Source organism: Salvelinus alpinus, chromosome 1, assembly GCF_045679555.1.
Source record: "Salvelinus alpinus chromosome 1, SLU_Salpinus.1, whole genome shotgun sequence".
Classification (NCBI taxonomy): Eukaryota; Metazoa; Chordata; class Actinopteri; order Salmoniformes; family Salmonidae; genus Salvelinus; species Salvelinus alpinus.
This window is the reverse complement of record NC_092086.1, coordinates 17,801,523-17,816,251: the sequence shown is the minus strand read 5'-3', so window position 1 is coordinate 17,816,251 and position 14,729 is coordinate 17,801,523. Positions and strand designations below refer to the sequence as shown.

Genomic DNA, 14,729 nt, shown 5'->3' with positions numbered 1-14,729 from the left:
TGATTCACTATCCTCCTGGTACATGTCTGATTCACTATCCTCCTGGTACATGTCTGATTCACTATCCTCCTGGTACATGTCTGATTCACTATCCTCTTGGTACATGTCTGATTCACTATCCTCCTGGTACATGTCTGATTCACTATCCTCCTGGTACATGTCTGATTCACTATCCTCCTGGTACATGTCTGATTCACTATCCTCCTGGTACATGTCTGATTCACTATCCTCCTGGTACATGTCTGATTCACTATCCTCCTGGTACATGTCTGATTCACTATCCTCCTGGTACATGATTCACTGTCCTCCTGGTACATGTCTGATTCACTATCCTCCTGGTACATGTCTGATTCACTATCCTCCTGGTACATGTCTGATTCACTATCCTCCTGGTACATGATTCACTGTCCTCCTGGTACATGTCTGATTCACTATCCCCCTGGTGCATGTCTGATTCACTATCCTCCTGGTACATGTCTGATTCACTATCCTCCTGGTACATGTCTGATTCACTATCCTCCTGGTACATGTCTGATTCACTATCCTCCTGGTACATGTCTGATTCACTATCCTCCTGGTACATGTCTGATTCACTATCCTCCTGGTACATGTCTGATTCACTATCCTCCTGGTACATGTCTGATTCACTATCCTCCTGGTACATGTCTGATTCACTATCCTCCTGGTACATGTCTGATTCACTATCCTCCTGGTACATGATTCACTGTCCTCCTGGTACATGTCTGATTCACTATCCTCCTGGTACATGTCTGATTCACTATCCTCCTGGTACATGTCTGATTCACTATCCTCCTGGTACATGATTCACTGTCCTCCTGGTACATGTCTGATTCACTATCCCCCTGGTGCATGTCTGATTCACTATCCTCCTGGTACATGTCTGATTCACTATCCTCCTGGTACATGTCTGATTCACTATCCTCCTGGTACATGTCTGATTCACTATCCTCCTGGTACATGTCTGATTCACTATCCTCCTGGTACATGTCTGATTCACTATCCTCCTGGTACATGATTCACTATCCTCCTGGTACATGATTCACTATCTTCCTGGTACATGTCTGATTCACTATCCTCCTGGTACATGATTCACTATCCTCCTGGTACATGTCTGATTCACTATCCTCCTGGTACATGTCTGATTCACTGTCCTCCAGGTACATGTTTCATGTGCTAGCCAGCTAGATACACTTGAACTGATGTGGCCTTCCTGCTTCTCTGTGAGAGGGCATACCTTTCATTGTGGAGGGATTAAGAGAGAGAAGACTGCGGATGTGAGGATTCATCCAGGATGATTTAGAAGTGTCCAGAGACTCTCCACTGCTTCAGTGCTGCTGCAGGTTCTAGAAGAGGGGGAGAAGAGGGGAGGAGGAGGAAGGGAGAGGGGGGATAGAGAGTTGAGAAATACCTCAGAGATTGTTTCAGAAATGCTTGGGCTAAAATGATTTGAGTTCGGAACAGGTCCTTCAGAGATACTTTCAGAAATGCTCGCACTAAAAGGGTAAGGAGGCGAGGGGTGTTAGGGGGGTCACTGGGGCCGGTCGTCTAGTGGGGGGGGCTAACGAAAACAAATGAGCGAACGAGGTCAAGGGTCAGGGGGGTTGAGATCAAGGCTCAAGGATCCCCCACCTTACACACACACACACACACACACACACACACACACACACACACACACACACACACACACACACACACACACACACACACACACACACACACCCCCCCCCCCCCCCCCCCACCCCTTGTAAGATTGATGAATCCTCAGTGATACAGGCCCAGAGAGAAGCCATTTCTCAGTATCACTTACCAACAGAGGCCTCTGAACCCTGAGGACAGCTAACCTAGCCACAAGGAGCAAACCTGGGTTCAAATACTTTTCAAAACCTTTCCTACACCGTGACCGTTTGCTGTGTTTACCTTTGCCAGCCTGGAGGGCCAGGAGGGAGGGATTTACAGAAGTTGGGACTTGTCTATAGGGCCCATTGCAACAGGCTAGCTCCATCAAGCACAGAGGAAGTATTTCAAATGATTTAGAATAGTATTTGAACCCAGGTCTGGCTATCAGCTAGTGGTGTGCTGCCCTGCCTCTGCCCCAGACCACCTGTTGGCCCATTAGGTCTTAATGGACCTGGTAATGTAGAGGCCTGGGACCTGGGGACACGTTGACCTGACTGGAGGCAGGAGGGCTGGATACAGACAGTCAACACCAAGGTTAAGGAAAGCTACTGCCTTCCATGACTAGAGCAGCACCACTACGTCTGCCTCCTCAGTACTTTAATGCCTCGTGTTCAGGAAAAGTAATAGATTAAGGATTGAGGCTGGATACAGACAGGCAATACCAATGTTAAGAACAGCTACAGACACCCATTAGACTACGAGACTAACGCGGATACTAATGCCTCCTATGCTTGTGTCATAGGACCCCCACTAGAATGGGAGGAGGCTAGATAGACTCCCTGTTATCTCTCTCTGACATGGACATGTAGAAAATACCTGTTATCTCTCTGACATGGACATGTAGAAAATACCTGTTATCTCTCTCTGACATGGACATGTAGAAAATACCTGTTATCTCTCTCTGACATGGACATGTAGAAAATACCTGTTATCTCTCTCTAACATGGACATGTAGAAAATACCTGTTATCTCTCTCTGACATGAACATGTAGAAAATACCTGTTCTCTCTCTCTCTGACATGGACATGTAGAAAATACATGTTATCTCTCTGACATGGACATGTAGAAAACACATGTTATCTCTCTCTGACATGGACATGTAGAAAATACCTGGTATCTCTCTCTGACATGGACATGTAGAAAATACCTGTTATCTCTCTGACATGGACGTAGAAAATACCTGTTATCTCTCTCTGACAATGACATGTCGAAAATACCTGTTATCTCTCTGACATGGACATGTAGAAAATACCTGTTATCTCTCTCTGACAATGACATGTCGAAAATACCTGTTATCTCTCTGACATGGATATGTAGAAAATACCTGTTATCTCTCTGACATGGACATGTAGAAAATACATGTTATCTCTCTCTGACATGGACATGTAGAAAATACCTGTTATCTCTCTCTGACATGGACATGTAGAAAATACCTGTTATCTCTCTCTGACATGGACATGTAGAAAATACCTGTTATCTCTCTCTGACATGAACATGTAGAAAATACCTGTTCTCTCTCTCTGACATGGACATGTAGAAAATACCTGTTATCTCTCTCTGACATGGACATGTAGAAAACACATGTTATCTCTCTCTGACATGGACATGTAGAAAATACCTGGTATCTCTCTCTGACATGGACATGTAGAAAATACCTGTTATCTCTCTGACATGGACGTAGAAAATACCTGTTATCTCTCTCTGACAATGACATGTCGAAAATACCTGTTATCTCTCTCTGACATGGACATGTAGAAAATACCTGTTATCTCTCTCTGACATGGACATGTAGAAAAGACCTGTTATCTCTCTCTGGCATGGACATGTAGAAAATACCTGTTATCGCTCTAACATGGACATGTAGAAAATACCTGTTATCTCTCTCTGACATGGACATGTAGAAAATACATGTTATCTCTCTGACATGGATATGTAGAAAAAACCTGTTATCTCTCTGACATGGACATGTAGAAAATACCTGTTATCTCTCTGACATGGACATGTAGAAAATACATGTTATCTCTCTCTGACATGGACATGTAGAAAATACCTGTTATCTCTCTGACATGGACATGTAGAAAATATCTGTTATCTCTCTCTGACATGTACATGTAGAAAATACCTGTTATCTCTCTGACATGGACATGTAGAAAATACCTGTTATCTCTCTCTGACATGGACATGTATAAAATAACTGTTATCTCTCTCTGACATGGACATGTAGAAAATACCTGTTATCTCTCTCTGACATGGACATGTAGAAAAGAAGATGGATCTGCTGATGATGTCAGAACCTGGCTGAGGCGCTGATAGAGACAGCTACAGGTGATATTGACCAATAGCTGAATGACTGGGAAGCTCAGAGATGACACGTGTTTAATAGGAAGTGGAGGTCGCAGGATGTTGAGTGGTATCTGAAGCAAGGCTGTCCTCTACTGGAGAATAAACATACAACACCATCCAGGGTTCAGTACCATTCAACGTCCGATTTTCCCTAACCCCTAACCCTAAATCTAACCCTAACCTGTACTCCTACCCTAACCCTAACCTTAACCCTAAATCTAAATCTAAATCTAAATCTAAATCTAACCCTAACCTGTACTCTTACCCTAACCCTAAATCTAACCCTAACCTGTACTCTTACCCTAACCCTAACCTTAACCCTAAAACGAATCCTAGCTCCTAATACTGAGCCTAAAACTAATCCTAGCTCCTAATCCTGAACCTAAAATGAATCCTAGCTCCTAATCCTGAGCCTAAAACTAATCATAGCTCCTAATCCTGAGCCTAAAACTAATCCTAGCTCCTAATCCTGAACCTAAAATGAATCCTAGCTCCTAATCCTGAGCCTAAAACTAATCATAGCTCCTAATCCTGAGCCTAAAACTAATCCTAGCTCCTAACCCTGAGCCTGAACCTAGTTTGAACCCTAACACTAATTCTAACCTTAACCATAAACCCCCTAGAAACAGCATTTGACCTTGTGGGGACCAACAAAATGTCCTCAGTTGGTCAAATTGTTGTTTTTTTACAATTCTTGTGGGGAGTTCTGGTCCCGAAAAGAAAAGTTAAACATGTCCACGCACGCACGCACGCACGCACGCACGCACGCACGCACGCACGCACGCACGCACGCACACACACACACACACACACACACACACACACACACACACACACACACACACACACACACACACACACACACACACACACACACACACACACACAGTCACATAGAACCACACGGACCAGGTGGGGTAATTAAAAATGTAGAGTTTAATATATATATATTTATTCTTGACATTCTGATAAGGATTGCGGTAGGCTTCACAGTACACACTGACTGTGTTCCACTTTATATGCTAAGCAGAGGAAAAGGGGTAGGCGGGGCTTAGCGTTGTGGAGGTGGGGCGTGACGCTGGTCTTGCCGAGCGGGAGGGACAGCAGCTTTGTTTCTACACTAGTTATGAAAAGCAGAAGAAAGGAGGAGGCAGTACATCCAACGGGCAACAGCTCCCATGAAGGTGAAGGATAGGTACAGGATACTGATGTAGGATCAGCTTCCCCTCCCTCATTCCCAGTATTAACCATATGTGGGGGAAATGTTAAACTGACCCAGGGTCAGCGTCTAATGCCAACTTCACTCTACTCCAACTCCAGGGCAACAGCCATTCCTCTTTCAACCCATGACGCCCTCATCGTCATGAACTCATCTTGACCAATCAAAGCACATCAATCAATTTCCACATATCATCTATAATATCACATTGCATTTTGTAGGTGCCCCTAAAATAGTTGATTATAAATATATCCCTAAAAAGGCAGCGATTGACGCGTCATGGATTATCAAAAGACGACCTAAATCCATGACATTGTCACATTTTCCCTTCTTTCCATAAATCAGAATAAACCTCAAAAACGACAAGTAAACAAGTTGATCTGTAACAGCAAAACAGACAGGATGAAGGGACATGAGGTTTGGGGTTGGAGGTTAAAACAGACTGGATGAAGGGACATGAGGTTTGGGGTTGGAGGTTAAAACAGACTGGATGAAGGGACATGAGGTTTGGGGTCGGAGGTTAAAACAGACTGGATGAAGGGACATGAGGTTTGGGGTTGGTGGTTAAAACAGACTGGATGAAGGGACATGAGGTTTGGGGTTGGAGGTTAAAACAGACTGGATGAAGGGACATGAGGTTTGGGGTTGGTGGTTAAAACAGACTGGATGAAGGGACATGAGGTTTGGGGTTGGAGGTTAAAACAGACTGGATGAAGGGACATGAGGTTTGGGGTTGGTGGTTAAAACAGACTGGATGAAGGGACATGAGGTTTGGGGTTGGTGGTTAAAACAGACTGGATGAAGGGACATGAGGTTTGGGGTTGGAGGTTAAAACAGACTGGATGAAGGGACATGAGGTTTGGGGTTGGTAGTTAAAACAGACTGGATGAAGGGACATGAGGTTTGGGGTTGGAGGTTAAAACAGACTGGATGAAGGGACATGAGGTTTGGGGTTGGAGGTTAAAACAGACTGGATGAAGGGACATGAGGTTTGGGGTTGGTAGTTAACACAATAATATATAGTTTGAAAGACACCCCTGCCACGCATCCTCACAGAAAATATATGAAGCCAGCACAGACAGTAAACTCTTAGAAATTCAAAACATAAATAACCGATGTGAGGGCACTTGCAAATTGTCATAGTGTATAATCACCACCACTATCAATATAACTCAGTGTTTATCACCAAGATCTACATAAACATCGTAGTGCATTGACAAGAACACATACTGACTGAGGCATACCATACAACAACACTGCAGAGGTATTCGACCGGGGTTCACCCTCCCCCAGGGGTTCAAGGAGGTACTGCAGTATAAAATAGTAGAATGTTTTCTTTCTAATGACGGCGATTATATTCCTCCTAATATTGAGCTCATTACACTTATTGGAGCTAATTACATTCACTGGAGCACCTGACACAGGCGTTGAAAAGCGAGTACCAGTCACAGTCTTTACTGTAGGGTAGGGTGGGGTCTATACTGTAGGGCAGGGTGGGGTCTTTACTGTAGGGCAGGGTGGGGTCTTTACTGTAGGGCAGGGTGGGGTCTTTACTGTAGGGTAGGGTGGGGTCTATACTGTAGGGCAGGGTGGGGTCTTTACTGTAGGGTAGGGTGGGGTCTTTACTGTAGGGCAGGGTGGGGTCTTTACTGTAGGGTAGGGTGGGGTCTATACTGTAGGGTAGGGTGGGGTCTTTACTGTAGGGTAGGGTGGGGTCTTTACTGTAGGGCAGGGTGGGGTCTTTACTGTAGGGTAGGGTGGGGTCTATACTGTAGGGTAGGGTGGGGTCTTTACTGTAGGTTAGGTTGGGGTCTATACTGTAGGGCAGGGTGGGGTCTTTACTGTAGGGTAGGGTGGGGTCTTTACTGTAGGGCAGGGTGGGGTCTTTACTGTAGGGTAGGGTGGGGTCTATACTGTAGGGTAGGGTGGGGTCTTTACTGTAGGGTAGGGTGGGGTCTTTAAAGTAGGGTAGGGTGGGGTCTATACTGTAGGGCAGGGTGGGGTCTTTAAAGTAGGGTAGGGTGGGGTCTATACTGTAGGGCAGGGTGGGGTCTTTAAAGTAGGGTAGGGTGGGGTCTTTACTGTAGGGTAGGGTGGGGTCTATACTGTAGGGTAGGGTGGGGTCTTTACTGTAGGGTAGGGTGGGGTCTTTAAAGTAGGGTAGGGTGGGGTCTATACTGTAGGGCAGGGTGGGGTCTTTAAAGTAGGGTAGGGTGGGGTCTATACTGTAGGGCAGGGTGGGGTCTTTAAAGTAGGGTAGGGTGGGGTCTTTACTGTAGGGTAGGGTGGGGTCTTTACTGTAGGGCAGGGTGGGGTCTATACTGTAGGGCAGGGTGGGGTCTTTAAAGTAGGGTAGGGTGTGGTCTATACTGTAGGGTATGTTGGGGAATATACTGTAGGTTAGGTTGGGGTCTATACTGTAGGGTAGGGTTGCATCTATACTGTAGGGTAGGGTGGGGTCTATACTGTAGGGTAGGGTGTGGTCTATACTGTATGGTAGGGTGGGGTCTATACTGTAGGGTAGGGTGGGGTCTATACTGTAGGGTAGGGTGGGGTCTTTATTGCAGGGTAGGGTGGGGTCTATACTGTAGGGTAGGTTGGGGTCTATACTGTAGGGTAGGGTGGGGTCTATACTGTAGGGTGGGGTCTATACTGTATGGTAGGGTGGGGTCTATACTGTATGGTAGGGTGGGGTCTATACTGTATGGTAGGGAGGGGTCTATACTGTAGGGTAGTGTGGGTTCTATACTGTAGGGTAGGGTGGGTCTATACTGTAGGGTAGGGTAGGGTCTATACTGTATGGTAGGGTGGGGTCTTTACTGCAGGGTAGGGTGGGGTCTATACTGTAGGGTAGGGTGGCGTCTATACTGTAGGGTAGGGTGGGGTGTTTACTGTAGGGTAGGTTGGGGTATATACTGTAGGGTAGGCTGGGGTCTATACTGTAGGGTAGGGTGGGGTCTATACTGTAGGGTAGGGTGGGGAATATACTGTAGGGTAGGGTGGGGTCTATACTGTAGGGTAGGGTGGGGTCTATACTGTAGGGTAGGGTGGGGTCTATACTGTAGGGTAGGGTGGGGAATATACTGTAGGGTAGGGTGGGGTCTATACTGTAGGGTAGGGTGGGGTCTATACTGTAGGGTAGGGTGGGGTCTATACTGTAGGGTAGGGTGGGGAATATACTGTAGGGTAGGGTGGGGTCTATACTGTAGGGTAGGGTGGGGTCTGTTTTTGACTCTGAGGGTAAGAAAGTAAACAACATAATGGGACAGTATGTGCTGTGATGCTGTCATAGCAGCTGTCTGTGACAGTTCTCTCCAAGCAGTCCTGGTGGTTGTTTAAAAAACGCAGAGGAATCTAAGATGACAGGCCGAATGTTTAGTTTCCAATGTTAGGCGTGCACTGTGTCAAATACAACTGCGTCGTTCCACGGAAAGAGTGCCTTTTGGCCCCTTGGATATATGAAGTAGAGAAATTGTGCACCAATATTGAAAAGCCTCTCATATTAAAGGAAGTGCCCTTTAATATAGACCACATTGGTCATTTAATAAAATCACAATTTTGACACGTCCCTCCGTCAACCCTGTGTCACTTTTAGAAAGATTTTAACCAGTTTAATCCACAAAATGTCACAAAGTTTCAACATAATTATAAAGCCTTAGTTTAATTTGTTACTTTGACAAAGTCATTTCTGAAAATTATTATTATGTGATTAGTGATTCATTTACATATGTCCCTAATATTTAAGTTCAAGTCTGTGACGTGAACTGAACTCTCGTTCTAATGATGCTGAAACTGTTCATTTTTAATATTTTTTGGGGGGTGGGGGGGGGGGAACTTTGAACATCTAATAGTCAAATCATAGAGTAAAAGCCGGTCGGACTGTTTGTGGTCATCTTCTGGTGTTTTGTAGTGGGAAACTGAGCCGGTCCAGCAGAACACCCTGTTACCCATAGATAGACAAGCTTGAAATGTTTTCACTATTTCTCATTGTTTAAGTTTACATTCAATTGCCTCTCCCTCCCTGTTGCACACAACAAACTTCCATTCCCCCATGTCACAGGGGGAATTATGGCTGATTTAAGAAGAAATCGGCAACCCCGTTACTTTATTTGGCACGGAATAGGCACTTACTATAGTAATGCTTTTTATTTCACCTCTTGAGATGGAAAATGTGTTTTTCATGACAGAATGTGAAAATTAGGTCAAATCAAACGTTTCCTTTGACCGAGTAACACTTCTCAAAAGGCACCGTAGTGGTGGAACGAGCCACCTATCCAGGACCATCTCTGATTGATTCCTCATATTATCTGGACTATCCTTGGCAACATATCTTCCAAAAACCAGATCAGTAAGCCGCCACTTCTTCCTCTATATAAAGTATAGCGGTCAAATGCAGGGTCTATTTGTATAAAGATGGCTTTTTTGACCGAGTATTTCTTGGTGATTTACTCAGGGACCCTCCCAGAACAGTAATATCTTTCTTCACTCATGTTTCCGCAGTGTCACATGTCTGTTGTGTTGTTGTGTGTGAATCTGGTAATAAATCGTGTGCAGGGGACAAAAATAAACATCACATTATTTATCATATCATTTCTCTACACATAATAAATATATCACATATATTAATATATATGTATAATGAAGATTTGCCTTTACATTACGCTTTACCTCTTAGGTTTATACACATATTTATGTACAGTTCTTTGTATTTACAATATAGGGTCGAAGATCACAGAGCCTGAAATACCTAGCCTGGACAACAGAGCCTGGACTACAGAGCATGGACTACAGAGCCTAGACTACAGAGCCTGGACAACAGAGACTGGAATACAGAGCCTGGACTACAGAGCCTGGACTACAGAGCCTGGACTACAGAGCCTAGACTACAGAGACTGGTACACAGAGCCTGGAATACAGAGCCTGGACAACAGAGACTGGAATACAGAGCCTGGACTACAGAGCATGGCCTACAGAGCCTGAAATACAGAGCCTAGACTACAGAGCCTGGACTACAGAGCCTGGACGGCAGAGCCTGGACTACAGAGCCTGGACTACAGAGCCTGAAATACAGAGCCTGGACTACAGAGCCTGAAACACAGAGCCTGGACTACAGAGCCTGGAATACAGAGCCTGGAATACAGAGCCTAGACTACAGAGCCTGGACTACAGAGCCTGGACTACAGAGCCTGGACTACATAGCCTGGACTAGAGAGCCTGGACGACAGAGCCTGGACTACAGAGCCTGGACTACAGAGCCTGGATTACAGAGCCTGAAATACAGAGCCTGGAATACAGAGCCTGGCCTACAGAGCCTGGCCTACAGAGCCTGGACTACATAGCCTGGACTACAGAGCCTGGACTAGAGAGCCTGGACGACAGAGCCTGAAATACAGAGCCTAGACTACAGAGCCTGGACTACAGAGCCTGAAATACAGAGCCTGGAATACAGAGCCTGGACTACAGAGCCTGGAATACAGAGCCTGGAATACAGAGCCTGGAATACAGAGCCTGGACTACATAGCCTGAACTACAGAGCCTGGACTACAGAGCCTGGAATACAGAGCCAGGTCTACAGAGCCTGACATACAGAGCCTGGTCTACAGAGCCTAGACTACAGAGCCTGGACTACAGAGCCTGGACTACAGAGCCTAGACTACAGAGCCTGGACTACAGAGCCTGAAATACAGAGCCTGGTCTACAGAGCCTGGACTACATAGCCTGGACTACAGAGCCTGGACTACATAGCCTGGTCTACAGAGCCTGGACTATAGAGCCTGGACTACAGAGCCTGGTCTACAGAGCCTGGACAATAGAGCCTGGACTAGAGCCTGGACTACAGAGCCTGGACTACAGAGCCTGGACTATAGAGCCTGGAGTTAAGAGAGAAACATCTTTCGAACCTGAAGCAGTCTTTGGAACCTTTGGATCTGATTGGTTGTTTTATGAGCAGTTTTGAGGAGGAACATAATTGGTCCTCTGAGACTGACCCCTCTGTATCAAGCTCTAATACCCTTTTCACACTATCTTGCAAACCCAAACAGTATTGTGCTGGCTTGGATATGTTCCTTTTAAAAGGTTCTTTCCAGCATGGATCCAGCAGCTTTAGTGGAGGTGTAATCAGGTCAGAACAATACAGCGTGGTTCTGCTCAGCTCAGAAGTGTGAAAAAGATCAAATGTCTCTCCTCAGTCTGAAAGGTATGATGTCTCTCCCCAGTCTGAAAGGTATGATGTCACTCCCCAGTCTGAAAGGTATGATGTCACTCCCCAGTCTGAAAGGTGTGATGTCACTCCCCAGTCTGAAAGGTATGATGTCACTCCCCAGTCTGAAAGGTGTGATGTCACTCCCCAGTCTGGAAGGTATGATGTCACTCCCCAGTCTGAAAGGTATGATGTCACTCCCCAGTCTGAAAGGTATGATGTCACTCCCCAGTCTGAAAGGTGTGATGTCACTCCCCAGTCTGAAAGGTGTGATGTCTCTCCCAGTCTGAAAGGTGTGATGTCACTCCCCAGTCTGAAAGGTGTGATGTCTCTCCCAGTCTGAAAGGTGTGATGTCACTCCCCAGTCTGAAAGGTGTGATGTCACTCCCCAGTCTGAAAGGTGTGATGTCACTCCCCAGTCTGAAAGGTGTGATGTCTCTCCCCAGTCTGAAAGGTATGATGTCTCTCCCAGTCTGAAAGGTGTGATGTCACTCCCAGTCTGAAAGGTATGATGTCTCCCCCCAGTCTGAAAGGTATGATGTCTCCCCCCAGTCTGAAAGGTATGATGTCTCCCCCCAGTCTGAAAGGTGTGATGTCACTCCCAGTCTGAAAGGTGTGATGTCACTCCCCAGTCTGAAAGGTATGATGTCTCCCCCCAGTCTGAAAGGTATGATGTCACTCCTCAGTCTGAAAGGTATGATGTCACTCCTCAGTCTCTGTGAGCACAGCTCTGCTATTGGATCCAGACAGGTTTTAAGCAATAAGGGGCCTTCATTTTGGGGACATAAATCAAATGGCTAGTTAGTATTCTGGACCCAACTCGAAAACATATTTCATGTCCATCATTATTGTCTAACGATACAGTTTGATAGTTGAAAACCCCTTCTGAGAACAGCAACAATGCACCGAGTTCTATTCCAAAGACATTCTAATACTGTGCTGGTGAAAATATGTGCATGAATTCATCTTTAACCCTGTACAAATACATTATTGCTACTTACAAAGCAGTCCTACCGATGTCTCCTAACTGTGTATCAATGCAGATATGTGTACATGGGAGAGACATGGGAAGAATAGGGACTGGGTCCAGGGGTGACACAGACATCAGGGTTGGGGTCCATTCCATTTCAATTCAGTCATTCAGAAAGTAAACAGTTTGCTTCCTAAATTGACTGAATTGAATTGAAATGGAATGGACCCAAACCCTCCGCAGAAAAGGGTTAGTTATGCATTTCATACTGCATTATTCAATAGACTCTGTTCATCATCATCTCTATAGTGTGCAGAAAACTAGGACTAATAACTCTCTGATCATATTACCCTGTTAGGAATACAGTTCACTACACACAATGACCCTGAAGACCCACTACCACACATCTACACAACCAGTCAGACCCACTAACCACACATCTACCCAACCAGTCAGACCCACTAACCACACATCTACACAACCAGTCAGACCCACTAACCACACATCTACCCAACCAGTCAGACCCACTTTACCCACACATCTACACAACCAGTCAGACCCACTAACCACACATCTACCCAACCAATCAGACCCACTAACCACACATCTACACAACCAGTCAGACCCACTTTACCCACACATCTACACAACCAGTCAGACCCACTTATCTACCCAACCAATCAGACCCACTTTACCCACACATCTACCCAACCAATCAGACCCACTTTACCCACACATCTACCCAACCAATCAGACCATCTTCACCCACACATCTACCCAACCAGTCAGGTTACGAGTTTCCTTCCTTTAGGGTCAGGCCAAACTATTTGTGAGTATGCGATGCATGTATTGCAATTTAAGTGCAGGCTTTTCATATAAGGCAAACATATATACTTAAAAAGTCACAAAAAATACTGATCACTGTTTCAAAGAGAGGAAAAAACTGTAGTATCCCACAAAGCAAAAATAAAACATAATAGTGAACATGGCATTAATACTCCTCCATATAATCCATATGTCTTCTTCCTTCCAAAGGCAACTGGTCCTCCTCTATATGGCATGTGGTGTGTTATTGTTTCCTCACATTGACTTTACATTACTATTTGCGTAGTATTTCTAAGAGATGAGTTTTGCTTGCAGCCTGCAGGTATAGCATAATGTGAGGGGGGGGGGGGGGGGGATTCAGTCCTGGAGTTCCAGGTCAGAGGTCAAGGTTCAGTCCTGGAGTTCCAGGTCAGAGGTCAAGGTTCAGTCCTGGAGTTCCAGGTCAGAGGTCATGGTTAAGACCTGGAGTTTCAGGTCAAAGGTCAGTTGAGCATTGTGGTGTATAAGAAGAAGCCTTGTTTGTTTTGTTTTGTCTGGGAGCGTCGTGGCAGTGCGGTGTGAGCGAGCGAGCATTACAGTCTAACAGTGTGTACAGCTAGCTGGATGTAGGAGCGCCACTGTGCCAGCCTCGGGCGAGCTCTGATGATGTCACATCATAGGGCTGTCTCAGGGTAATGATGTCATAAGGTGGTGTCCTGGGGTTCGTCGTCCTCAGGCACGGCGTAGGGGTCGTGGTCGGGGTTTTCGTCTCTCCCCGGGGGAGGAGAGTGTGTCACCGCTCCGTAGCGCCTGCAGGGGGCAGCACCGCTGAACTCGTCGATGAGGCTGTCCAGGTTCACATTGATGGAGGGGATTTCATAATTGAAGTAATCTAATGATGGCATGGTTAGCGGGTTGGCATGGCGACAGAGGTGGGATGTGATTATTATGGTGTGGTGGTGGTGAAGAGAAGCATGAGGAGGAGGAGGAGGAGGAGGAGGGCGTATGGTGATGATGGTGTGTAAAAAAGGAATAAAGCAGAAAGGAAATTTAGTTTTTTGAGTCAGAAAAAACTACATTCTGTTGTTGTTGTTGTTTGAAGAAAGCAGCAGCAGGTAAATATGTTGGTCTCTGACACATTCTACACAGGGAGGTAGTCATACTGTGTTACTGGGCTAGTAGTAATAACACCAGAGACCTCTGGAGAAGCTAGGTCTATAACAGGGAGGCAGTCATACTGTATTACTGGGCTAGTAGTAATAACACCAGAGACCTCTGGAGAAGCTAGGTCTATAACAGGGAGGCAGTCATACTGTGTTACTGGGCTAGTAGTAATAACACCAGAGACCTCTGGAGAAGCTAGGTCTATAACAGGGAGGCAGTCATACTGTATTACTGGGCTAGTAGTAATAACACCAGAGACCTCTGGAGAAGCTAGGTCTATAACAGGGAGGCAGTCATACTGTATTACTGGGCTAGTAGTAATAACACCA

The 14,729-nt window shown here is 45.7% G+C and overlaps 1 protein-coding gene across 6 annotated transcripts in view; it reads right to left on the bottom strand.

Annotated features, from left to right (window-relative positions):
- Positions 1-9,082: 9,082 nt before the first annotated feature.
- The window catches only part of arhgap44a (Rho GTPase activating protein 44a), a 136,637-nt gene continuing 130,990 nt past the window's right edge, over positions 9,083-14,729 (bottom strand). For 5 of the 6 annotated variants that reach the window (XM_071395444.1, XM_071395710.1, XM_071395514.1 and 2 more), the window contains one exon: positions 9,083-14,128. In XM_071395444.1, coding sequence (XP_071251545.1) covers positions 13,938-14,128 — 191 coding nt within the window. In that variant the 3' untranslated portion in view covers positions 9,083-13,937. The remainder of the gene's footprint in view (positions 14,129-14,729) is intronic. The other variant, XR_011674503.1, reaches the window with a different exon arrangement.